At 34.2% G+C, this 26,095-nt stretch overlaps 1 protein-coding gene across 1 annotated transcript in view; it reads left to right on the forward strand.

Moving 5' to 3' along the window:
- Positions 1-26,095, forward strand: part of LOC111055574 (protein unc-13 homolog B) — a 785,525-nt gene that overhangs the window by 657,651 nt on the left and 101,779 nt on the right. The window contains exons 24-25 of the mRNA XM_039435489.1: positions 3,054-3,144; positions 17,921-17,929. Of these exons, the coding sequence (XP_039291423.1) occupies positions 3,054-3,144; positions 17,921-17,929 (100 nt within the window). The remainder of the gene's footprint in view (positions 1-3,053; positions 3,145-17,920; positions 17,930-26,095) is intronic.

Below are 26,095 nucleotides of genomic sequence, written 5' to 3' on the forward strand. Positions count from 1 at the left end.
GTCAGTAGAATAGTTAATGAGTGAGTTCTTCAGCCCGGGTGGCTTATAATAAATAGAATATATAGCACTTGTAGACTAGTAGTACTTTGAGCAGTAGACCTTGCGCAGATACAAAACCACAGTCTCCTCTAATACTGTTCAACAGAGTAAATTCTGTCCTGTCCTATCATGCCGGCCAGATATCGGTGTATAAACGACTAATGGCTGTCTGGGTTGTTGAATCGACAATGTTGTTGATTTGATTTGAACAGCTACGACTAATGGCTGTCTGGTTTGTTGAATCGACAATGTTGTTAATTTGATTTGAACAGCTATGCTACTATCATCAAACGCTTACTGAGTTGAAAGCAGAGAAAAGTCAGAAGAAAATACTATGCCACTTCGAGTTATAAATTGCATGCCTCACTGCATGCAATTAATAGTCCACACGACAGCTGATTTTTTACCAAGTTACATTGAGATATTAAAGTAGGCTTTTGTTGAATTGAAAGGTTCACAACAGGAGAAACGCATCCACCATCTCTAACATAAACCCAGAATTCTCTGTATTCTATGAGAGCGATAGGGGAAGTCAGGTTCTTCTGTAGGTGATACATTATAATTAAGGTTGATTGGCAAGCTGAAGAACCTGGAAGATAACTTATAATATAACAGTTCGAAGCAAGGAATTGAAATTTAGAACGACTGTTTATGAAAGATCAAACATTTATTAACAAGACAGTACTCAATAAAATGATGCCAATTAATAGAATCAGATTTAATATGATACTATTGATCATTCATTTGGAATAATAAAATAGTATTTCTTATTAATAGGCTACTATTAGCAATTTCTGCATGAAAAGTATTTGAGTTCATATGATGATTTTTGAACGATATTTACAATTTTTAATGGGTATGTGATGAATCGTCGAGATATTAGGTGATGCACTATTGATTTTGGCCTTTTCGCACACTATTATGGCACTTGTGCCTGATCAGGACTTGAAACTATATTATTATTCACTCACGCGTACGTATGGTTGGCTGCTGGTGGACAAATTGATTGAAGGTCTCCTTTCTCCTTGAGATTATCAGTAGCAAGTCTTCTGTTCTGTCAGTGAGGAAGTTCTTCTTCAGGAAGAAGAATTTCCACAGCCTAAATAATAAATTGATAATGGGCTAAATAGCCAAATATACTGCCAAATTCAGCAATGTGTAACAGAGTATTGTAGCAACAAAACATAAAAATAGGCTGTAAAACTGCACATGCAAGAAGGGAGAGGAATGAGCAATGTTTTTGGTATAATGTAATAATTTTTAGAAATAATAAATTTCAAATTAATTCGACAGCTCGACTGGCTGTTGCTTGACGGGAGAAAAAATACAAAAACACACAACCACGTTGACATGAAAATAAGAAATATTTAATCAAGGCCATGAAATCACCTGAAACCCATTTTGTTCGAGTTGTCCATATCAGTAATGAGCTGCAAGCATTTAGACTGGATGGCATATGTGATACAAGTGTCAAAATCCAAATATCTGATAATCTAACCTAAGTAACAATGAAGAATATTTTATAGTATGGAGAGCAATCTTATGGCTAAATTTTAATTGAATTCAAGTACTTTCAATGAATAATACAAAATGGTTTTTGGTCTTACTTACATTATTTCTGATTTGTTTTTAGTTTCATGTTTGATTCTTCAACTATTTTGTTTATCCGTTTTTCCGGTCCTATCCGAGGCTGTTTGAAGTTCACCAGTAGGTCGATGAAAGTGATGGCTTTCCAGGAAAAAATATCCATTAAGATCTAAAATAGTCCTCGATAATAAAGTCCTGGAACAAGTATCACACTTCAAGTATTTGAGTTGTGATATAACCTATGAAATGAACCAAGACTTGAGTTTAAAATTGAATAGATTCCAATCCATTTGTGGAACAATAAATAGGACTTTGAGAGACAAAGCCAGGAGAGAGACAAAACTTAAATTCTTTAAGGTTATGGCTATTCCAACGCTCTTATAAGGCTCTGAATCTTGGATACCTAGGAAGAAAGAATGGAGTAGGTTACAGGCTGCCGAAATGAGGTTTTTTGGAGCATTAAAAGGGTGCAAAAGGGAATATAGACTTCATAATGTCGATATAAGAAGCGAGCTCAACATAATCTCCATATGGCAGAAGATTGGAGAAAATCGGCAAAACTGGAAAAAGCATGTTGAAAGGATGGAGAGCGACAGGATTCCCAGGGCAGTCATGTTGTATAACCCGGTTGGAAGGAGAAGTGTGAGCAGACCCCGTAAAATATGGATGTGATGGTGAGTTTGAAGTCGGAACAGGCAAATTGCCTAATCCTTGTAGGAAGACGACGACGATTCTTCAACTAACCTCAAAATTTAGGTTAGCTGGATGGATAACAGTCAGGAGTCAGCTGTTGAGAAAATGACAAAATATTGTTGTGACGTCAGACAAGGCTAAGGAGCGCGAACTATTCAAATGCTCAAAATCATTGTAAACGGCAGAAGAGCCAGAAATTCTTCTCAATTAAACCTTTCCGTCACAATAGATAGCAGTTGTAGATGAATATCCTGTCATTGAAATGACCAATATACAAATGTTAATTTCTTATTGAAATAGACCATATTGAAGTCCACGCCTCACAGAGAGAATAGAAATGAATTCTGTTTTGCAATGAACAAACTAATTGTTTCATTCTCTTTGAAGTACCCTCACAATCCATCCATGCATAACCAACTTTATTATACCAAAGGACATGTAATAGTTGAATAGTTGAAGACAAACATCCTGTCCATTCACATAGTCCAGCACGCTGAACTCCAATGATACGACTTTTAATCAACTTTTTATGTGGAATTGGAATTCAGTTTCGAGGTATTATTCGACGAAGCTGCGTGATTCTGTGTTTCAAAATTACTCCAGCTTTCCTGGAAGCTCAGCCACAAATGAATGTTTGCGAGCAAACAAACAAATACACCTCTACCGACTTTTGAGGTATCTGTTCCACATTGGTTATTCTCGGCATTGATTAATTTCCTCTCTTGTTTTTGCAGACATCCCGGTGACAATCCATTCTACAGCAATATCGATAGTATGCCTGACATTCGACCCAGGAGGAAGTCGATACCTTTGGTCTCCGAACTGGTGAGTATTGATACTTCCATCCAATGAATGTGACAATCGATTTAATGAATGTATTCTGTTTGATTGTCGTCAACATCATCAACCCTTGACTGATTATTTTTTGTTGTGAGATTCACTTGGCTGTAAATATGGCTCGAATGTGGAGGTGGAGCATTGACGAATACCAGCAGTTTCAAGTGAATCTGACTATTATTAAATCCTTCAATCCTTTGTTGTTTGTCCAAACCTTTTATGTAGTGAGATTCATGTTTATCATCAGATTGATATTCATTTTCTATCTTTGTCTGTCATTGGGCATAATTAATAACTTTATAAAAATTAAAATCCATGTACCCTTTTCAAAATTGTTCACTCACGACATGTTTCGGCCATGATGCCATTATCAAGTTTTTTTTTCAAATCGAATCAAATTTTATCTCGTCATAATAAAAATAATAATCCTCAATACAAAGTTGAGAAAAACTCATTGATCAATATTTAAATATACACAAAAAATAACTTTGTAAAAAAATAAATTTTTTTTGTGTAGTTGAGAAGTTGATATTGTGGTAATTATTCATATCAAATGAAAAAGACTAAGAAATAGATCTGTGGTTTTTGACATTTATTGTGGAAAAAACACAGATTTATTGATACTTAGAAAGACTGGTTTCGGTTATTATTGACAATCGTGTAATAACCGAAACCGGTCTTTCTAAGTATCAATAAATCTGTGTTTGACAATTTCTTAGTTTTTTTCATTTAACAAAATAACATGTTTGGCGCTGCCTGCCAAACCGAAGTTTGAGTGCTGACATCGAGTATCGATATCAAGATTCAAGATTCAAGATTTCTTTATTGCGAAAAACATTTATATACAAATGCATAGCATCGTCATAATAAATTTAACATGGTAAATAAAAGGTATTTACATTCATAGAAATAAAAATTCAAACACAAGCATACAAACAGCAAACAAAAATACCCTCAAATTAAAAAGTCCTCTTTTCTATACGGGCATTTTTCTATTAAAATATTTTTCATGGTTCTCTTAAATTTACCCACTTCTAGCTCCTTCAAATGTGCAGGAAGCTTATTATAAGCTCTTATACCAAACTCCTTAAAGCAGTTCAATGTATTTGCATAATTGCACTGGTTCACTCTAAGAGATTCAGAATTTCTTGTGTAATGGTTGTGAACGTTGCTATTTACAGAAATACTTGCTAAATTAATTTTCACATACATAAGACATTCAAGAATGTAAATAGCTGGTACTGTCAAAATGTTGAATTTACTAAATAAATCCACACAATGAAAACGACTATTCACATTAGCAATAACCCTTACTGCTCGTTTCTGTAACACAAATAGTTTCTTTACATTCGTATCATTACCCCAGGCAACAACACCATAATACAAATGAGAATGAAGATAAGCAAAATACACTGAAATTAAAACACTCTTATCAACAATGAACTTCAATCTATTCAATATAAAAATTCCCTTCGATAGTTTGCCACATAATATTTTGATGTGTAGGTCCCATTTTAAATTGCTTTGAACTGTTATACCAAGAAACTTTGCATTGTCAGGTTGTAATCTAAATCCAAATTCCAAAAGTTGAGTTTTGTCCTTATTAAGACACAATGAATTAGAAGCTGTCCAATCTTCAATTATCTCATTAACCGTATGCAAGCTACCAGAAAGACTATTATTTTTTATTTGAACAGCTAAATCATCAGCATACATAAAAGGTTTTACATTTTCACAACTGATTGCTGCAGGAAGATCATTAACGTATATAATGAAGAGGATAGGGCCAAGTGTGGAACCCTGTGGAACACCTGATGATACTTTTAAATAATTAGAAAAACAGCCATCGTAAAAAACAGTTTGATATCTATCACTCAAGTAAGAGGCAATTAAATTGGTTGACATATCATCGAAACCATAAAATTTGAGCTTTTGTAATAGGATGGGATGAGATATTGTATCAAAAGCTCGGCTCATGTCATAAAAGCTGCCTAGCAGATTACACCTCTCATCAATGGAATAGATACAGTTTTCCATGAATTCAGATATAGCTGTATTAGTGCTTCTATTAGGTCTGAACCAAATTGACTATTGGAGAACAGTGAGTTATTTTCAAAGAACTCAACAATCTGACAATACAAAATAACCTCAAAGATTTTAGAAATAACTGGAATGATAGAAATTGGTCTAAAATTATTATACTCACTTGCAGAACCTTTCTTGAAAAGAGGAATTACTTTGACAAATTTTAAGCTATTAGGAAAAACGCCATCAAGAATACAATCATTAAACAGAGAGCTTAGTACCTCACAAATATGAGGAGAAGCCAGTTTCAACAAATGAGAATTCAAGCAATACACATCAAGGCAAGCACTATTCTTTAAGGAGAGTATTACACTATGAACCTGCTCAACACTCGTAAGATTAAAAGAGAAAGATGGTTTTGAACTTGAAGAGTTTGGCAATGAATTTTTGTAATTGTCAAGATAATGAAAAACGTCATGGACAGGATCTGCTATTGAACGCAATTTTTTATCTACACTGTCAATAAAAAAATCATTGAATCCATCTGATGTATGACTAGATATTTTATCACCTTTAAATCACCTATCAATTTTCAATATAAAAATTCCAATAAAAAAATAAATGGATTGAACAAGAATGAATAATATGTATGTGATATGTAATTAAAAAATTAATAATGAATAATGAATCAATCAAGTGACATTTTTTATTCCAGTTGTTCCAATTGAACGAGTTATCACTTTTGACTTTTAATTCTTTCTATCAATTCTTCAAATACTTGATAATGACATCATGACCAAAACATGTCGAAAATAATAAATTTAAAAAAATGGTAATTCGATTTTCATTTATTTTTTCTATTCAAGAGTAGCCCTAACAAAGAAGGACTGGTAATTTCATCCATCATCAACTCCTTTGCCAAATATCAGGGAGTTTTTCAGACTGAGTGGATCATGCAAATATATATACTATTGAATGATGGGAATAGATATTCTCTTGATCGGAATGACACATTTATTTGGTATTCAATAATAATTGATCATTTTAACAAGAATCACAAAATAATGAGATTTATTGGGTGATTTCCATCTATGTTTTTCGAGTAACATCCGATCTTATATGTTAAACCTTCTTATTCCATGTCTCAACTCTCCATAATAATAATGCAGAGTGAGTCATATGTATGGGAACCCTTTAATAAGTTGGAAACTATTGTAGATATAATTCTGTAACTTTCAGGATAAGTTATTGATGAAATACTCTACCTTTTGACGTACAACTGAATTTCTACACCTAATAAGGGGGTGACTTGAGGGTTGTAACACGAATATTTTAAAAGTTATCACCCATTGTATGATACATCATTTTAAGGGCCTCTTTAAAACAAGAAAGATGGCATCGATAAAAATGTTTTATAATACTTGTATTCAAAATGGTGGCTGTTTGAAGTTTCAGTTTTTAAAGAAATGAGGGGCTGTAACTCAAATACTTGGAATGTAAACACCCATTGTGTGACACATCATTCTAAAGGCATTTCCAAAACGAGAATGATTACATCAATAAAAATTTTCTATGGTACTTTTATCCAAAATGGCGGCTGATTGAATTTTATCAATTATTTTTTAAAAACAAAAACTTCAATCAGCCGCCTTTTTGGATAGAAGTATCACAGAACATTTTTATTGATGTCATCTTTCTCGTTTTAGGAAGGCCTTGAAAATGATGTACCACACAATGGGTGTTTACATTTAAAATATTTGAGTTACAAATTCATTCGTTAAAAACTTAAACTTCAATCAGCCGCCATTTTGGATACAAGTATCATAGAGCATATTTATTGATGTTATCTTTCTTGTTTTTAAAATGCCTTTAAAATGATGTACCACACAATAGGTGTTTACATTTGGAATAGGTTATTTAAGTCACAACTCCTAAGTAACTCCCTTATGAGGGGTTGAAATTCAGTTGTATTTGAAAAGGTAGATTATTCGACCAATAATTTATTCTGAAAGTTACAGTATTATAATTATCTACAACAGTCTCCAATCTATTTAAGGGTTCCCATACATATTACTCACTCTGTATACTTCCACCACTATATTCATGAATGTCTTTGAATCAGTCCATTACTTGTGAGGTCTATCAATATAATCGTTATTGTTTTTATCAAATTTCAAACCCATACTATACAGGGCGTTCGAAAGTTTTCACATACTAATTGAGTTATGAAACTGCAAGCTGTATTCTAATGATATTATTAATTCGCATTCGGTGGGCTGGCTAGAAATAGTCCTATCAGAATTCAAGGAAAGAATATTTTCACTGAATGTCACAGGAAAACAAGAGAGATATTACGCCACGTCTATACAAGTGAAAACGCCGCCACTCCTGTATGAACTAGGTCCCTTCGGGCCTGGTTCCACGAAAGCCTGTTAAATTTCAATCGTGATTAATTTCACGAGAACCAATCAGAGAAGCCGTCTTTTCAAAGAAGCCTTCTCTGATTCGTTCTCATGGGATTGATCACGGTTAAAATTTAACCCGCTTTTGTGCAATCGGGCCTGATACATTTTGGTCAATCTTTTTCTTTAGGTACCTTCTCCATTACGGAGGTTGGCTACCATCATGGCGATTCCTACTTTGTTTACTGCTGATCGGAAGAGGTCCTGTGACGAGCAGTTGAATGCTTCCCTCTCGTTTCTCAACCAACACATTCTTCCACGTCCCACTGAACGCTTACCAACAAGTTTACCTTGATGTATTATGAGGTGCAGAATTACGTACCTAGGTCCTCTCATAATGTGCCCAAAGTATTTCAACTTCCTGATCTTAATACAGGTCATACAGTACTTTTAATTGTACCAGAGAAAACTTTATAGATCTTTCATACTATGATTGTACTCACATGACACGTATGACAGTAGCCATCTGTCTGCACTGTTTCAATAAAATTGGTTCAACGTGAGCTCAAACGTTATTTATTTCAGTTTCAAGATTCTGGTATGCTGCTATGCGGCATAGTAGTTGCTATTGGGTTGGGGAAGCGAGATGGAACGTTCCTGTCACTGGGTTGAGTAAGCGAGATAGAATGCCAGTTTTATCAAGATGAACAGTCGCTTTAAACATTCTTGTGAAGGGACTGGAATGCTGAGAATTCAGAAACTACGAATAGTGAGGAGAATATGTGTTGGTAGGAGTGGGAGAAGAATGGAGATGAAATGGAGAAGTAGAAGAACGGGGATAGGATCGTAATTGAAAGATGATCGGCCAGTGAAAATAGTGAATAGCTCAAAATAACACTATCCATTCATAACTGAAAAAAGACATTCATATTCGACACATCCAAACTTATTAATTTCACAGTATAAATTCCCATACAACAAATTCATTCAATAATTGAACGAGCTCTAGCGAGTTCTCACTTTTGACTCACTGAAGGTCAAAGTCGTTATCCGTCTGTTTGTATAATCTACAATGAATTGATCAAACAACTTCAAATTTTGAACATGTATTCTTGGAACCTTTTTACAGGTTAAATTCGTTGAACAACAAAACTCATTCACTCCTTCGTCCTTTTTCAGGATATAACAAATTACATTGAAAGTGCATACGAAAAAAATGTGTTTTGATTTATCATTTAGTCAGCTGAGGAGTTCATTACATGCAATTACATGCATTACATGCAGCACAGCTTTTCCATTCATTTATTCATTACGTCGGCTATTTGGGAGATATATATATCACACGCCTGACACATGATTTCAGTTGAACAAAATAATTTACAACTTTTCCATCAACAAACTGATTCGGGTTGATATACCAATATGCGGTTTTAGCTATTTCATTCTCTCTTGGAACTCTGTATCAAAATCATGTATCATTTGACCACTTCACCACTTTCTCATTAAAAAAAAAAATTTGGATTAATATGAGGGCAAGGATGTTGAAGCGACAGAGTAATTTTCCATTTCAAATCACTTAAAACCTACTGTCAAATCAATTATTATTCTTGTGAGAGAAATATTCAGGTGTTCCCATAATTTTCAGAAACTCTGTATAATTAAAAGTTGCGGGTTTCAAAAATTACAGTTCATGAGCGAGTTCTCCAACCCAGGGAGTCTCTAGTCAATAATTTATTGTCTTTTCAGCAAAGCGACGGAGTGATATGTTGTGAAAAAATGGGTTCCCAGTTGGTAAACTAGTAGTTCTGTGAACAGTAGACCTCACGCAGCTTCCTCATTCGCAAGTATCTGGTGTCACCTGTTCACCGGCTTCTCCAGACATCTGTGTAGCCAAATGCATGCGATGAATAATCCACTTGATTATGAATAATTTTATAGTCTGACTAGCCGTCAGGCTCGCTTCGCTCGCCATATACGTCTAGCCAGGGGGCTCCGCCCCCTGGACACCCGACTGGATCGTCCAAGAATAAGATCAGCAAGCTCGCTTCGCTCGCCTGCCTTTTCCATTTGAGCATTTTTATCATATGTTAGGACGATCCAGTCGGGGGTCAAGACTAAACGTCTGGCTAAACGGATATGGCGAGCGAAGCGAGCCTGACGGTTAGTAATATAATAGCTCTGATTGAAGTAGCAGTGCCCAATCAATTTTTCCGTGATAAATGCATTTCAATCTTCAACTTGGTATCAACCTAACAAAGTCAACTCAACTTAATGCCAACCTGACAAAATTATCAATTCAGTTACCAGTTAACAACTGTTTCGAAGAGGTACTCTCTCTAGATTATAGTTCTATAATAACATATGGTATGGACATTTCAATTATAATTAAGAGATTGGAATAAGAAGAATATACATGCTAAAAGACGAACTTTAAAACCTTAAAACCACCCTTAGAGTTTAAATATTGCCAAAAGATTCCTTAGTGCGCCTCTAAAAGGCCAACTGAACATACCTACCAAATTTGAAAGTTTTTAGTTTGGTAGATTTTAAGTTCTGCGAATGAGTGAGTGAGTCAGTCAGTCAGTCAGTCAGTCAGTCAGTCAGTCAGTGAGTGCCATTCCGCTTTTATTTATATATATAGATTACTCCTATCCTCAGAGTAAATGATTCAAATATCATAGGATTAACTGACACATTCAAACTGCAAAATTTTTCTCAGATAACTTAAATGTTGGTTTCATCCTCACAGGAGAAGGAAAATGATTCATAACGGGTGCATTTAGGAGGAAAATTGTTATTTCCCCTAAGAACATTATTCATTTGTTCCAGCAAGACAATAATAGAATGCTATTGAAACTATACAATTCCAGGACAACCTGCTCATTATTATTCAAAGTGGAGCAACACAATAATATTTATGTGAGACAGTTCAGTACAGCTGCTAGATTATGAAGTATGTGGGTGAAAATTTGCATTTAAGCATCGTTGCAAAGATTTCTATCTTTTTGAAAATAATAGCCGAGCGATTATGAATGGCACTCTCGAGCAAATGTTTCCTACATTAATTAATTATCAAACACCTTCAATAATAATTGTTCTAAAATGCTAAAATGCTAAAAATCCTAAAAATGCTATAATCATTTCTTCTCATTCATTTCCTTCTTCTTCTTCTTCTCTTCTTCTTCTCTTCTTCTTCTTCTTCTTCTTCTTCTTCTTCTTCTTCTTCTTTTCTTCTTCTTCTTCTTCTTCACCACCTCCTCCTCCCCCTCCTCATCATTCTTCTTCATCTTCACCTGTTTATTCTTCTTCTACTTTTTTTGCCGGAATTTCCCACTCATGAAACTTGGCTTAGGAATGATTTGAAAGTGTGAATATTGACTACTTAGGCTACCCCAAAAATTCCAATTGTTTCTTCTGCCAAGAAAAAATCACCTATTCATTAAAAATTTTCTATCTTTCATGAAATAATAATAGTTATTCCATTTCAAATATCATAGACCTATTTGCAGGCAATCTCTCTCCAATAATTATAGTGAGATTAATCACTAATTTATCAATTAATCACATTGTGTCACATGTTAAAACTGTCACTGTGCAAACTGCCCTTATACTAATAACTCGTTAAAGAGTTATGTATCTTTAAGGTATTTGGTTTTAATATTTTGTTTTGCAGTCATGGTATTATTATGCTTGCCCATCAGTATCAATCAATATTCTCAAATTTGAAAAAAAAACTAATTTGACAAGTGATTAAAAATAATAAAATGAACCCGAATAATGCTGAAGAAACTATAATATTTTTGATTGTAAAAAATTTTTCGTCACACTGCACAGAAAGCAGCTGTTTTTCCATTCTCTACGTAGATCTGAAAGACCTTGTTTGCAGACGACTCTCGTCTGACATCAGAAAAAAGTTTCTTTCCGGCCTAGGCCGGAAAACGTACTCTTTCCAGCCGCTAACATGGAAGTCTGTAGTTAATAAGTCATCCGTTAGATCAGGCGAGTGTCAACTTTCTTCATCTGAAGTTGCAATTATTTCAGTTCGATTCTCGAATCAAACTAATCCAGCATTCGCTTCACAAACATTTTTATTCAATTATTAATTGTTAATTAGCACATTCCGATATTTCAAAAATGCTTGAAGATGACGACGCCCGTGATATTCCAAGTGAAATTTTAGAAGAATCTGAAATCCTGACTGCAAATCTTCTACCACTAAAATCAAGAGATAGGTACGATAACTTAACGAGTTTTCTTTATCTTGTATTCTTTATTCATTTTGTCAGCAATACCTGTAGTGTGGCGAAAAATATCGTTCGCACCACGGGCAAAAATGTTTTTCCGGCATACGGCCTCGGACTTGAAAACCGATTTCGAGCCGGAAAAATCTCATTCTCTGCTCTAGGTGCGAAATATACTATATTCTCATCAGATGGAAAGATTATCACGGAACTGGATGAATTATATGATATGGAATACAAATTCAAACATGAACTGAGTTTGTTAACATTTCAAACAGGTGACATCAGATAGTTGTGGATGAGAAAACTGCGTGAGGTCTACTGTTCACAGAACTTCTAGTATTAGATTGATCATATTATGTACCGGGATGTCTTGAATCACTACTATCTACTATGAAATTCTAAAAAGCAAACTTAGCACGTAAGCTATCATCCTTTGGAATCTACGTGAATCTCATTATTATTAGGTATTTCTAATCCCTTCCCAAAAATTTATGTTGATTGATATACCACTAAAGCTGCCATATCTCAGTTAATATTGGTCTGATCAAAAAAAATCTGGTACTAATCGATGGGCAATTAAATTTACTAAAAAAAGTTATTTCTTTGAAGTTTTTATAAAACCAACATTTTCTGAGTTATTCAAGAAAAGAACATTTCGAATGGCCGCCATTTTGTTTTATGAATTTGAAAAACTATCATAATTTTTTTCTAGCTTTTTTCAGTTGCTTTAAATGATCGTGCAAAGTTCCAATTTCTTATGTTCAACCATTATTTAGTAAAAAAATAAGAAGCAAAAAAAGCAAAATGGCCGCTGTGTAACTGAAGACTTCCGGACAATTTAAATATGATATTTAGAAATGGTTTTTAACCAGGAACAATGCCCTACAGTATAGGTAGGGAGTTCGTAGACACCCTGTATTAATCCATCCACTCACCTTCCCATCTTTTGATGTAAGATACTTCCTTTTCATAGAAAATTTCAAGATAATCAAAGATATTGATGATTTATTGAATGTTCAACGATTTTATCATCGTATCACTATGCAATTCCTCATCAACTTCATATAGTTTCATTACTCATTACATATTATCATTACTCAACTTTGATATGTGTATTATTTTGTTTCAAAAATGTGAGTTGATGTTAAATGTGATTGTTTTGTGTGTATGCTTGTTGACTTGTTACATGTATTCAATTGTTTGTATCTCCTTTTTCTCCTAATCATCCATCCTCCACAAGTTGCAATAGAGTGCCTTCTACTCATGATACATTTTAGAACTTTATTTGACGCAAGTAACTCAAATTGTGTTATAGCATAGAGAAACAATAGCGTAAGTAGATATCCCATGGTATAGGGCGTTTATGTCGCAACTTCTACTGTTATTTCAAGCCGATTACTGTTGATTATTGTCGAATTTTACTGTTTTGTTGAGGTGAGAGTGTATGAACGGCAAAATATAAGAGACTACCAGTGTCACACAGCTTCACGGTAAAGAATTACATGAACTATAGGCTTGAGATAACAGTAGAAGTTGCGACATAAACGCCCTATACCATGGGATATCTACTTAAGCTATTGTTTCTCTATGGTTATAGTCTTCAAAGTTGATATTCTGAGTTATCAAGTATGTCATTCGATCATCAATATCCTGAAAAATGCATCCTTACAATTCCAAAAATTCATTTGTAAATAATTATTTTCAAAAATGTGTGTTGGTGTTCAATGTGATTGTTTTGTGTGTATGCTTGTTTATTCGTTATGAGTATTCAATCGTTTGTATCTCTACCCAAGCTTCTTCATTACTCCTTCACAAATTGTAATAAGATTCCTCCCACTCATGATAAAATTCATCATGAGTGTCCCATAAGGCTGTGCATCAAACTGAGAGACCATTCTTGAAGTCAAAAAAAAACTCCAAGAAAAATACCTCTCTATCACAATCACCATTCAAATCTCTCTCTGAAATATCAATGTGTTTGTTGAACGTTACAATTTTTTATTGACTTTTTCATATAAATTCAATTTTTATTCATCCACTTCATCTACGTTCCCCCCAAAATGTGTGTCGATTGTTTTTGTGTGTTTGCTTGTTTCTCTACATATATGTTGTATCTCTTCCACTCACTATATTTAAATTTCACTTGAAAATATTTCTAAATGGCACATACTCATCATGTTCACAGACTAGAGCCGTGTCCACACTGAACAAATGTTTCGGCAAACATGTTTGTTGAGGACCTCAGGGACAAACATTTTATCCTTCCGGCAGTCGCGCTGTTGTGAAAAGTACAACAGTGTCAGTTTTTTTGATTAACAAAATTATTTGAATGGGGTGGTGTCAGTGGATGAGCCACCTATGCATTCCTAAACTTTCCCCTAATCACTCCACTGAGTTGCAGTATCAACCGAGCAAAGGTTCAGTCTTTAGGTGCCATTTAGTCGCGACAGTGGATAAGATAGGGAAAGACTGTATACGGGGACTGCAAACGAACCAATAACACAGAATTGATGGCTTTGATTGATGTACCTTATTGGGCTATGAAATGGTAATCATCCAAATATTCATAGGCGTAAAATAATCCAAGAAGATGGAAAAGTAATTATACGATTAATTGATATGTTTTGACAGTAAACAGAGTACATAACACTTGGAAAGTTGTATGCTGTACAAAATACAACACGCGACTGCTCGTGTGATTGAGAAGGGCGCGACTACCAGGAGGTTAAGAAGTTTGGAAAGTCATTGTTTGTCAAACAAAAAATTACTGTTTTTCCAAACATTTCCAGTGTTGACAGCTGTATAACATAAAACCTGTTCTCCCCACTTACAAATATTTTGTTTGGTGACGCGTCCACACTTGCCACGGGAAAACATTGTTTGTCAAACATAATAAAATTTGCCCAAACTTTTCCAACAAACATTTTTGTCGAACATTTGTTCAGTGTGGGCACGGCTTTATCATCCATATCGATGTTCCAATATTCATAAAATCCATCTAATAAATCCTACATTTATTATCAGTACCACCACCATAAGAGAACGAACGGATGATGATCAAATCATGGATCATGCAATCAAGGTTTGGGGGAAGTTAGTGGAAGGAGGTTAGTTAATATTGTTAGAGATGGGCTGGAGCACCTATGTAGGGTTAATAGGGTTAGTATGTAGTGTTTTGTTAGGGTTATGCTTCAGTACTCAAATATGGAATAATAATAATATATTAGTATTATCCAGAATAATTATTTTCATCATTTTAGAATAATAAATTTCAAATAAGGATTTGTAATTCACAGAGCGCCTACTGGATTGCTAGAGGTTGATCCTTATTCCAGTGATTTAGATGAACAGTATTATAAATAGAAGTCTTGTACCCTTATTTCAATCTCTTTTCCATGCTATAGTATTGGAACGAGACGTTTTTCAAAAAATTTGATTCATGAATCGGAATTGGAGTATTTTTTTTATATAACATATAGTTTTTGATTTTGTATTCAAATTTTTCAAGTGAGTGCAATATTTTTTTAATTTTTAATATATTGTGATACATTCTGTGATTCATTTAGAGTATAAAATCAACCTTCAAAATTCAAAATTTCCAATTCATTATTCCTGGACCGAATTCCAGTGACGAAGCAGTGTGTGATTACATAACCTTAATTTTGGACAACATTAACAACATTCTATCTTTTTTTTTTGAGAGAAATAGTAGAGGCTCAGCCTAGTTTTTCCTCCAATGTCATAATTGTATTATGATTATAGTGTTTTATAAAATAAATGAATGAATTTTTCTGACTAAATTGAGTATTGCAATGATACAATGATTTTAATTAATGCTAATAATAATCCAGACTACTATTAATAATAATCTAGACTACTATAAACTTTTGATTACTCTTTAGTAGTACTATTCCATTTGCAGGAATGGAGAAAAACCAATCAAATTCTCTTTAAATATGGAATAAAAGTATCTTAGCCGAAAAAACCCGACAAATCAAGTTGAAATACAGCAAAAAACTTCTGCTGGCGGCAAGATTCGAACACAAATTGAATAGCTTGTCGACAATTAATCCGTGAAATTATCCATTCGGATTTGGGAGAGATGTGAGACTAGAACAGTATAATTTATATTTTTCTCCATTCACTCCATTTTTATTATTCCATACATTTGTAAAATAAGTATAAACTAATCACTCATATTATTTTGTTAGATTGACAAATGAGTTCATATTCAAGAATAGACTCATTCATTATTTGTGAATTATTGTAGATAGATTTCAAAAATCTACTCATATTACAGTGAAGTGGCTGTAACTCATCATCCATTCATAAAGCAAATCGACCAAATCAAGAACATTGAAAAAGATTACAGGACTGAGAAGAGTATTATCAGGAATATCCGAAAAGTACTGGTGAAATTAAAAAAGAAACCTGAAATCGACAACTCCCAGGATTTCGGTACGAATCTCTCTTGCCATTGTGTTTTTTGACAAAATTGATAGATATGACTGATTGTCATTTTTTCAAATATCCGAATAATGGTTTATTCGGATATTTGAAAAAAATCTCTACCAATCCTATTGTCTGATATATTGAGAAATAGCTCTGCCTGAACACAATGCTGGTTTGTTCTGCTCTACCTGGAATTTGATTTGATCATAGTAATCCCGTCAATGGTATTAAATGAACTCTGCAATGGAAGGATTTGAATTGTGGAATATCTTCAAAGCATAGAATTCAATAACATGGAGAATAATAGAAGAGCTTTATTCTTCAAAGCTTTGTCTTATCTACCTCATCATTTTCATCTTCATGTATCTGAACATCATCGTGGTCATGAATATGATTCCAATCATTATCATCATTTTAATCATTATCAATGATTTCATATGAAACATAAATGAAAATCATTATAATTCATATTTTGATAGAGCATCAAACTACTTGGGAATATTTATAAAATAGAATTATAGTACCCTTTAAAATTAATAAAATAATAAAACAATGATCCTAATTGTAACGTAACTACTAGTTTCGGTGATTACACCATCGTCCGGTTTTATAACACGGCTGTTGCTGCTTCTGAAGTACTGTTTTATAACGTGACGATGGTGTAATCACCGAAACTAGTAGTTACGTTACAATTTGAATCCTTGTTTTATTATTCGATTTATTTCAAAGGGTACTATAATTCTATTCTATGAATAAAGAAACTAGCCCTGAATTCATACATTTTAAAAAATACTTGGGAATACTTCTAGTGACTGTCATATTTATGAAGTCAGAATAAAATCGATTATACAGCATATACTCAAACAAAATTCAATGTTGTATATGTTTATCAATATGATAATATTTTCAATCCCTATTTCTATGTCCTGAAGATTTAATTTCAGTGTAATATTACAACTGCAATAACATCGACAACAGATAGAATGAATATACATCAAATTTAGGATGAAAATTGAGTTGAAGCTGCCTGGAATAAACCAAATTCGATTACTACATTATTTGTAGTTCATAATTTCACAATTCTATTGCTGATCTAAATGCTTGATAGATTAGGAATGTTTGAAACATCATCTATCTGAATGACTGGAATACTGATACAAATATTATAGCTTCAAATTTTGTAACAAAGCATTATAGAAAACTTCATCCTCATTCTGATGAATTCGACACAGGATGAAATAGTTGAGTGGCATTCTGTATATGATTCCCATCTTGTGAAAACTGCTTAAGTATGTTCATGTTCAAACTACAGAGTGGCCCATAAGTAAGTTGACACGCTGTTCTGTTCCTTAACTATACATTGATTATTTATCGAATGACAATGAACACTGTATCACAGACTACCTCAAAACCTGTTGTGAACAGCTGTAAGAAACAAACCTGAACGGTTTGATTTGTAACAAAAGCTGACATTAGAAATTGCTAGCGTCAACTGACTTACGGACCACCATGTATATACCATATAATATGTATGTATTCAGAGTTTATGTGTTGTTGTGTGTTTAAACAGCGATTTTCTTGAATTGAATATCATGTTTTGGACTAATTTCTCTTATTTGTTACTGTGCTTTCCGTCCGAAGGTTCTCAAGGTATATATTTTACTCCTTCTTCTTTCACTCATTCTTTCTTCCCTTCTTCTGATATTTCAGATTAATGAATGCTCTCTTGCTCTAAGTAGAATTATTTTTGATTGTTGCATGAGTCTTATTCTTTCTTATGTATTTTAAAGAGTATGCAGCACAGTTTTCTGTAATATCTTATTGCACGTATAAATTCTTATTTCATTCAATCTCAACATATCACAATATGAGTAACTTGCAAGGGAAAGGTTTTCTCAAAAATGAAACGAAGGTGTTATAGAATTCACGATTTTAGAAGAAGTTATCTTCTACAATTGAGTGTAGGCCGAATAATCTGAGAGACACACATTTCATGAGTTGATGAAATGGGCTGTAATAATTATTACCAAAGAAAATCCAAATCGAATGCTGTAAATCACCCTGAACACTTCTGCTACTGCAGATATTGATAACAATATGAATAATAATTGCCTATTAATTAGCACTTGAATAAATGCAATCAGGCTACTCATCAATTTCCATTTGTAGACTGGACTGTGATAGTTAACACTCCATTGGAAGAATATGAATTCCCATTAAGTCAATCTGTATTCAAGCATTTTTCTCAATGTCAACCATTCTTCAGATACAGAGAGGGAACAGAAAACTGTAGCTTTTTCTCCCCTCCTTCACTCCAATCGTATGCTTACACTCAACACTCAGGTTTTTGGACTTTTAAAAGATCCTCTCACCAATAATCCTATAACTACTTTGAATCGATCCCTTTGAGCCAACAATTTTCGCATATTGATAGATTTATTGTCTGGACTATTAAAGGAATTTAAAAATTGTACTGAATTATTTGAATAATGGAATATCAGAAAGGCAGCTGATCGGCCTTTGTTGCATGAGAAACAATATTACGACATATTAGGAAGAGATGGAATAAAATGATTTTGGAGATAGAAACATAATCATATTATAAGAGAACGAAGTAGTCTGAGATCATAAATGAAGCTAAATATTTTATGAATTTCAGCAATATTTTTGAAAATACGTATTGGAGATTGGAGTATTCCGATTGGGCTACCTGAATGCTTAATAAATTATAGAAAATAACTGGTACCCTTGAAATAAATTATTTCTTTAAATATTACAAAGGTAATGGTTGTTTTTAATGAATGCTGAATAATATTATATAAACCGGTAGAAAAAACAAGGAAAAAACTATTTAACAGTGTGAAAGGAAGTCGGAAGGGAGAATTTTCTCAATGGAAAAATCTCAGATGAATCAACCCGGAAAAGAGACAACAATACGGGGAAATTGTCGGGAAGCCTTGGAAAAGTGTCTTCATAGTTTTGTAATAATTAGTCGCTCGACTTGGAAAAGCAGACAATGGAAAAGGTGTTATTCACACAGAACGGTGAAACTTTTTTGCATAGCAAGCAAAATAAGAAGAGAAGTACAAGAACTTGAATGGGGTTGGAAACATGATGAACCGTCCACGAGAGGTAAGTGAGGAATATGAAGAGCCGAAAAGGAAGAATAAGAAGTAGAAGAAATGAAGATGAATGAGAAGAAGAAGAAGAAGAAGAAGAAGAAGGAGAAGGAGGAGGAGAAGGAGAATAAGAAGAAATAACAGAGGAAAATTGAGAAAGAAAGGAGAAAGACCACTCATGAAAGAGTTGCAAAAAGAAGAAGAGAAATTTAGGAGGAATAGAAAGGGTGATGAGAAGATGGTGAGGAAGAGGGAGAGGAAGAAGTGGAAGAAGAAGAAGAAGAAGAAGAAGAGGAAGAGGAAGAAGTGGAAGAAGAAGAAGAAGAAGAAGAAGAAGAGGAAGAGGAAGAGTGAGAAGAAACGGAAGAGTTGGAAGGGAGAGAATGAGGAATAGGTAGAGTAAGAAGGTAATGGTGAGGGGGAGAGAGAATAAGAAGAAGAAGAAGCAGAAGGAGAAGGAGAAGAAGAAGAAGAAGGTGGAAAAGGAGGAGGAGATGGAGCAGGAAAAGGAGGGGAAGAAGAAGGAGAAGAAGAGGAAGAAGGAGAAGAAAGAGGACAGGAAGAGGAAGAGTGAGAAAAAGAGGATGAGGGAAAAGTGTAAGAAGGAGAGGATGAGGAAGACGGAGAAGGAGAAGGAGAAGAAGAAACAGAAAAAGAAGAAGGAGGAGGAGGAGGAGGAGGAGGAGGAGGAGGAGGAGGAGGAGGAGAAGATGAACAAGTAGCAAATCAATAGTGGAGGGAACATAGAGAAAACAGAGAAAGCGCTAGAAAGAGGAAGGAAACTCATCAAGATAATGGATAGAGGAAGAGAGTCTGATACCGTCTCACACATTCTTATTTCCACAACTTTTTCAGCTCCATTTTCCATAGTTTTATTGTGTAGTGAGAATTCTCCGTTGCTCGTTCATTGTTCTGTAATTAATATCACTTGCAGTGGGCATCACTTTATAATGCCAGCATAGGTTTCAAGGGGTAGCCTCAGCAGACAGTTTATAGTGATGCAATCAGTGAACTTTATCAACTCTCCTACTGGAGTCTGCTTTCGGGCTTCTCATCTCAATACGACTTCTCTCCACTTGAATTTCATTTGGGGTTTCCTGCATCCATTTACACATAGAAACAACAGGCCCTCATGTTATATCGCATTCAGCATTACAGCATACAAAATAATTCAATAGTATCTTACGGCACATAGTCGGGAAGGGTCCTTTTGCAGGCGAGAATGATGTTTCTAGTCGAGACGTTAGCCGAGACTAGAATTTCATTCGAGAACTGCAAAAGACATTCACTTCCATGTAACGTACACTATTTTTGTCATAATAGTCTAAAGAGAGATAATTGAGAAATAGAGAACATATCCTGCTTGTACTGAAGCTACTACATGCATTCTATAAACATAACCCAGTTTACAAATTCCGAATCAGGAATTTTGTGGAAGTTGACAAAACTTCCACTTGGAGTGCTGAAGGTGGTTTTTTTGTAGCAGTTTTCTGTTCCTATTTCGGAACTAGGAAACATACTCGATTATGGTTCCATTACAGTAGAGTATGCTGTAGTGAGAATCATATGTTTATTTGTTTTTGCAAACAGATGTTTACCAGGTTGATTTAATGCATGGAAAACAGCTGAGATTGAATGACCTTGACTAAAAATGTTTTTGGCATACTCATTCAATTTCAGCTGCTTTAAATCCATGAAATCAATCCGGTAAACAGCTGATTGTAAAACAAATAAACATATGATTCTCATTACAGCATTCTATACTTGATAGAATCATATGTTTTCTTTACAGTCGAGTATGTTTCCTAGTTCCGAATTTAGAACAGCATAACAGACTGGCCTTTTAGCGCTCCAGGGTGGAAGTTTTGTCAACTACAATCAAGAAATTCCTGATTTGAAACTTGTAAACTAGGTTATGTTTATAGAATGCATGTAGTAATGTCAGCACAAGCAGGTAATGTTTTCCATGTCTCAATTATTCCTATCAAGATTATTATGACAAAAAATAGTGTAAGCTACTTGGACATGAATGTCTTTTGCATTGTTCGAATGATTTCTGGTCTCGGCTAACGCCTCGACTAGAAACATCATTCTAACCTGCAAAGGCCCCATCCCGTCCTTGTGACTTAACATACTATTCTCTAATTCATTCTATTTTCAGAAAGTGTAGGACCTACATTTCACAATAAATTTTCCTGAGAGCTACTTCTCTAATATGGAACGAGTCCGTGTTTAGAGGAGTCAATAGGTACAATACAAGAAAAGGACAAGTTGACTTTCTACAGCTGTAGCTTAAAAGCATGAGCTATTCAAGCACATTTACATACAATAATATTAACACATGAAACAATTGAAAACATTTTATCTTGAATTCTAGGCCAATAATAATAGAAATAGATTAACAAAAACTGATTGCTTATTGCTCCTTTCCTTGGCTTTAATTATAACAACTAGATCTAATTTATGAAAATGAGGATGGATAGATAGATAGAGCAAACAATACAGTTATAATCAAAAAGAAAAAACAGTCTATTACCCAAAACTTCTTCAATTTTCAAATTTTGTTTCAAATAATTGTTCAAATATTATGTGGGTTTTGTCCATTTTATAAAACAAGATACAGTGAAAAATTAATGAAAATCTATCAAGGCTGTGCTAAGGCTAAAAATAAACTTTCTACTCGCGATATTCTTAAAAGTTTTTCTATTTGTATATCATCAAGCTATCAAAATGAAGATTTTTTAAAAAAACATTTTTTTCGATCTTTTTGAGAAATGAGCGCCCAAATTTTGAATTTTTTGGGACAGATCATTTCAAATCTATGTGACTCAGAGGACAGATTCCCAAAAAAAAATAAAAATAACCAAAAATAGCTTTTAGTTGAGTTATTTTTGGTAAATGGAATAACTTTTTCAAAAATTGATATTTTTAGAAATTTGTTGTTTTACTAGATACCATGAAGAATCCAACCTCTGAATCTCATGGATTTATCTCCAACCTAATATGAAATGCTCTGTCCCAAAAAATTCAAACTTCAGGCCCTCATATGTCAAAAAGTAATGATCGGGAAAAAAATGTTTTCCTGAGAAAACTTTTCATTTTGATAGCTTGCTGATATACAAATCGAAAAATCTTTCTAAAATATCACGAGTAGAAAGTTTATTTTTAGCCTTTTGCACAGCCTTAATGAATCATACAATCATACAATCATATTATACTACAAACTTTGAACTACTATAGAAAGGAACTCAATTTCCAATACTATTTTGATACACTGTTCTTCATATTTTGTGGCTTTAAACAAGATGAAATTGTTATAATAATTCGATACATTGATGGAACATCAATAAACTCGTCTTTTTCAAAATTATTCATATCAAATTCTGAAAACGGTGATAGCCATGAGTTCCTTTTCCAATCATTCATAAATTGAGATAAATATTGTGTATGATACAATAAAACTATTAGAAAAGAATAGAATAGAAAAAACGTTTATTGCATAAGTAATCTACCTTAAGCTAACCTTAAAGAGTCTGCTTGACAATGTACCTTGCATACAAAAATATGCAAATTCGAATATACATACACATTGACACAGAATAACGGAGAATTTTAAAAACACCATAAACATTAGTGGAAATGGCAAAAATGGTTTTATTCAAACTAATGTAAAGTTCAAGACTTGCCATTTGAGAATTATTAATAACATCTAAAGGTGCGTACAGATATACGCGCCGCGAAAATGAGCAATTCACTTTTAATCAGCTGACTATATCTGTATTTTCACAGAAACGGTAACATACAGATATAAAAAGCTTGGCATCAGCTGATTAAAAGTGAATTGCTCATGTTCGCGGCGCGTAGATGTGTACGCACCTTATCACTTTTTGACAATATTACTTCTTCAAGATGGCTTCCTCCTGAACGAATACACTCTTGGAATCTGTGTTGACGATTCGATTTCTCATTGATCGTTGCAACATCTGCGTTTCCTGGTCCCATGATGTGTCCACCTGCGATTTTCTGTTTGTGGAGCTATCTCAAATCATAAATTTTCACAACTTGACCAATAATTATGGTTGAATCATAACAGACAATTCGAAATGATAATAATCAACATCCCAGCTGAAATGTTTCAGCAATCGTTCAGGAATCTCAACACAGATTTCAAGAGTGTATTCCTTCAGGAGGAAGCCATCTTGAAGAAGTAATTGTCAGAAAGTGATAGTTGTTATTAATAGTTCTCAAATGGCAAGTCATGAACTTTACATTAGTTTGAATAAAATCATTTTTGCCATTCCCACTAATGTTTTAAAGCGTTTTTAAAAGTTCCCGTTATCCTGTATATAAGTCACTCTGTCACTCTGTATATAAGTGAACGTTATTTTACAAGAATTCACTCAACAGTTGATTTTATCATGATATCAACTAGTTGATTATTGGCTCAGCTCTCAAAAATCTCAAACATGATAGATAAACGGGTAATTATATCATTATAGTTATGCATCATATACAGATGAGATTCTTCATATTTGGAATCGATTTGTGGACTCAGGAATTAAGCTCAGCAATACCGTACACATAAACTCATTACTATATGCAGACGATACTGTAATTATGTTCAACACAGAAGATCAACTTCAATATGCACTTTTCATGTTAAATAGGATTGGTATGGACTTTGGCATGATAATCGCACCACAAAAATCCAAGGTCATGACGTTTAAAGGAAAGTGGTCAGTTAGATCCAAGATAGTGCTTGAGAACCAAATTATGGAACAAGTTAAATGCTTCAATTACTTGGGATGCCCTATCTCATTTGACAGAGAAGCTGATGTAAGTGAGAAATTGACAAAATTCAGTGCTGTGTGTGGTGCAATATGTAGAACAATAGGGAAGAAAACAAGACAAGCCACTCAGATGAAGTTCTACAGACTAATGGCTGTACCAATAATAGCTCATGGAAGCGAAGCCTTGGTGTCAATGAAAGAAACTTAGTCCCGTATTCAAGCAGCCGAAATGAGGTTCCTTCGAGCAGTCACAGGTTATACTAGGTTGGATCACATAAGAAACGACGTAATAAGAACCGAACTGAATGTAGAGTCTTTATTGCAAATATTGAAGAAAAGTAGAGAAGATTGGTCTAGCCATCTACTTCGTATGCCATCAAATAGACTTCCAATTCAAGCTTGGCACTACAAACCTGATGGGAGAAGAGGCGTCGGACGACCGATGAAGAAATGGATGCCGGAGCAGGCCAACAGAGCCTAATCCTTGAATGACGATGATGATAGATATGCATCATCCTCATAGATGAGGATCTTTCTACAACGGGACTCAGATAAATGCAGCAATTCAATTCAATTCATTATTTCACATTATAAATGATAATAGTTATTATGGCAATAATACTCTACATTGAATTTTCTGAGAGCCTCTGTACAAAGTATTTCAAATGAATAAACATAATCACAATTTCTCATTTCAAGCAAAATATGACTGAATAGCTGTTGTCTCTGCGTTTTTCCTCAATAATGACAGTGAGATAGAATGTAAAAGAATTTAAAAAAATTGAAAAATATAGAATTTCATTCTATCCTTACTAGATATACCCGTCAGTCACAGTCAAGGCAGAGTACCAGTTTATTGTTAATTCATCAACTTCTAGGAAGAGATCCAAGAACTGGTTGTTACAATTTCATTGGATGCGGATACTATTCTCCAAATACAAGTTCATTGTTAAGTTCATGATTGTGTTTTGAAAAGATGTAAAAAATTATGATGAGAATTCCATTGAAAGAAATTGTCATAACAGTTTTCCAAAGGGGGATAAACAGTGCAGAAAACTGGGCGACCTTTCAGTTTTATGAAACAGGTGCCTAGTCATAAAAGAATCGCTCCTCTCCTATTTTCCTTTGTTTTTTTTCTCATCCACTTACTCCTCTCCCTACTTTTGCACCATCACCTCCTCCTCCAATACTTATTCATACACCTCTTCCATCCCCTACACCTCCAATTCCTCAATCTTCTCCATTCCCTATTCTTTCTTTTCCATCATCTTCTCCACTACCTTCTCCTACACCTCATTCTCTTCCCCTCCTCCACCTCTCAGTCGTCACCGGGTCCTCTTCCTCCTCCTCATCATTCTTCTATTCCTCTTTCCCCCCAACGAACACCCAACTCGCTACTACTCCTCTTCAAAATACTCCTCCTTCTACTCCACCTCCTCGTTCGACCCCTTCCACTCCTCCTCCTTTCACCACTTTATTTCTTCTGCCCCATTCCGTCTCCCTATTCTTTGCAAACCAATAACTCCTGTATGTAGGAGCAGGATTCAACAAGTGACCTCATTGCTGAACAATGACCTGGCTTCATTGTATTCTGATGGAGTGGGTCGGTCTATGCAAGGTGGCTCTCATATTATATATTCTCATCTTCTCATCTCTTTCTATGCGATGAATGGGTTAGAGCAATAGAACATTGTTTATTTGCAAAATTATTGCATGGAATGAAAACTTGTATTTGATTGTTTAGTAGAGTTGAGCTAGTAACACACACATCAATTTTTGTTCGTACGATATTTTGCCGTGCTTATGAATTCTATCAGATTAAACGGAACTAGACAAATATAATATGTTTGACATCATCTGTTTAATCTAATCGAATTCATAAGGACGGCCAAATAACGTACTAACCG

This window comes from Nilaparvata lugens, chromosome 9, assembly GCF_014356525.2.
Source record: "Nilaparvata lugens isolate BPH chromosome 9, ASM1435652v1, whole genome shotgun sequence".
NCBI lineage: Eukaryota > Metazoa > Arthropoda > Insecta > Hemiptera > Delphacidae > Nilaparvata > Nilaparvata lugens.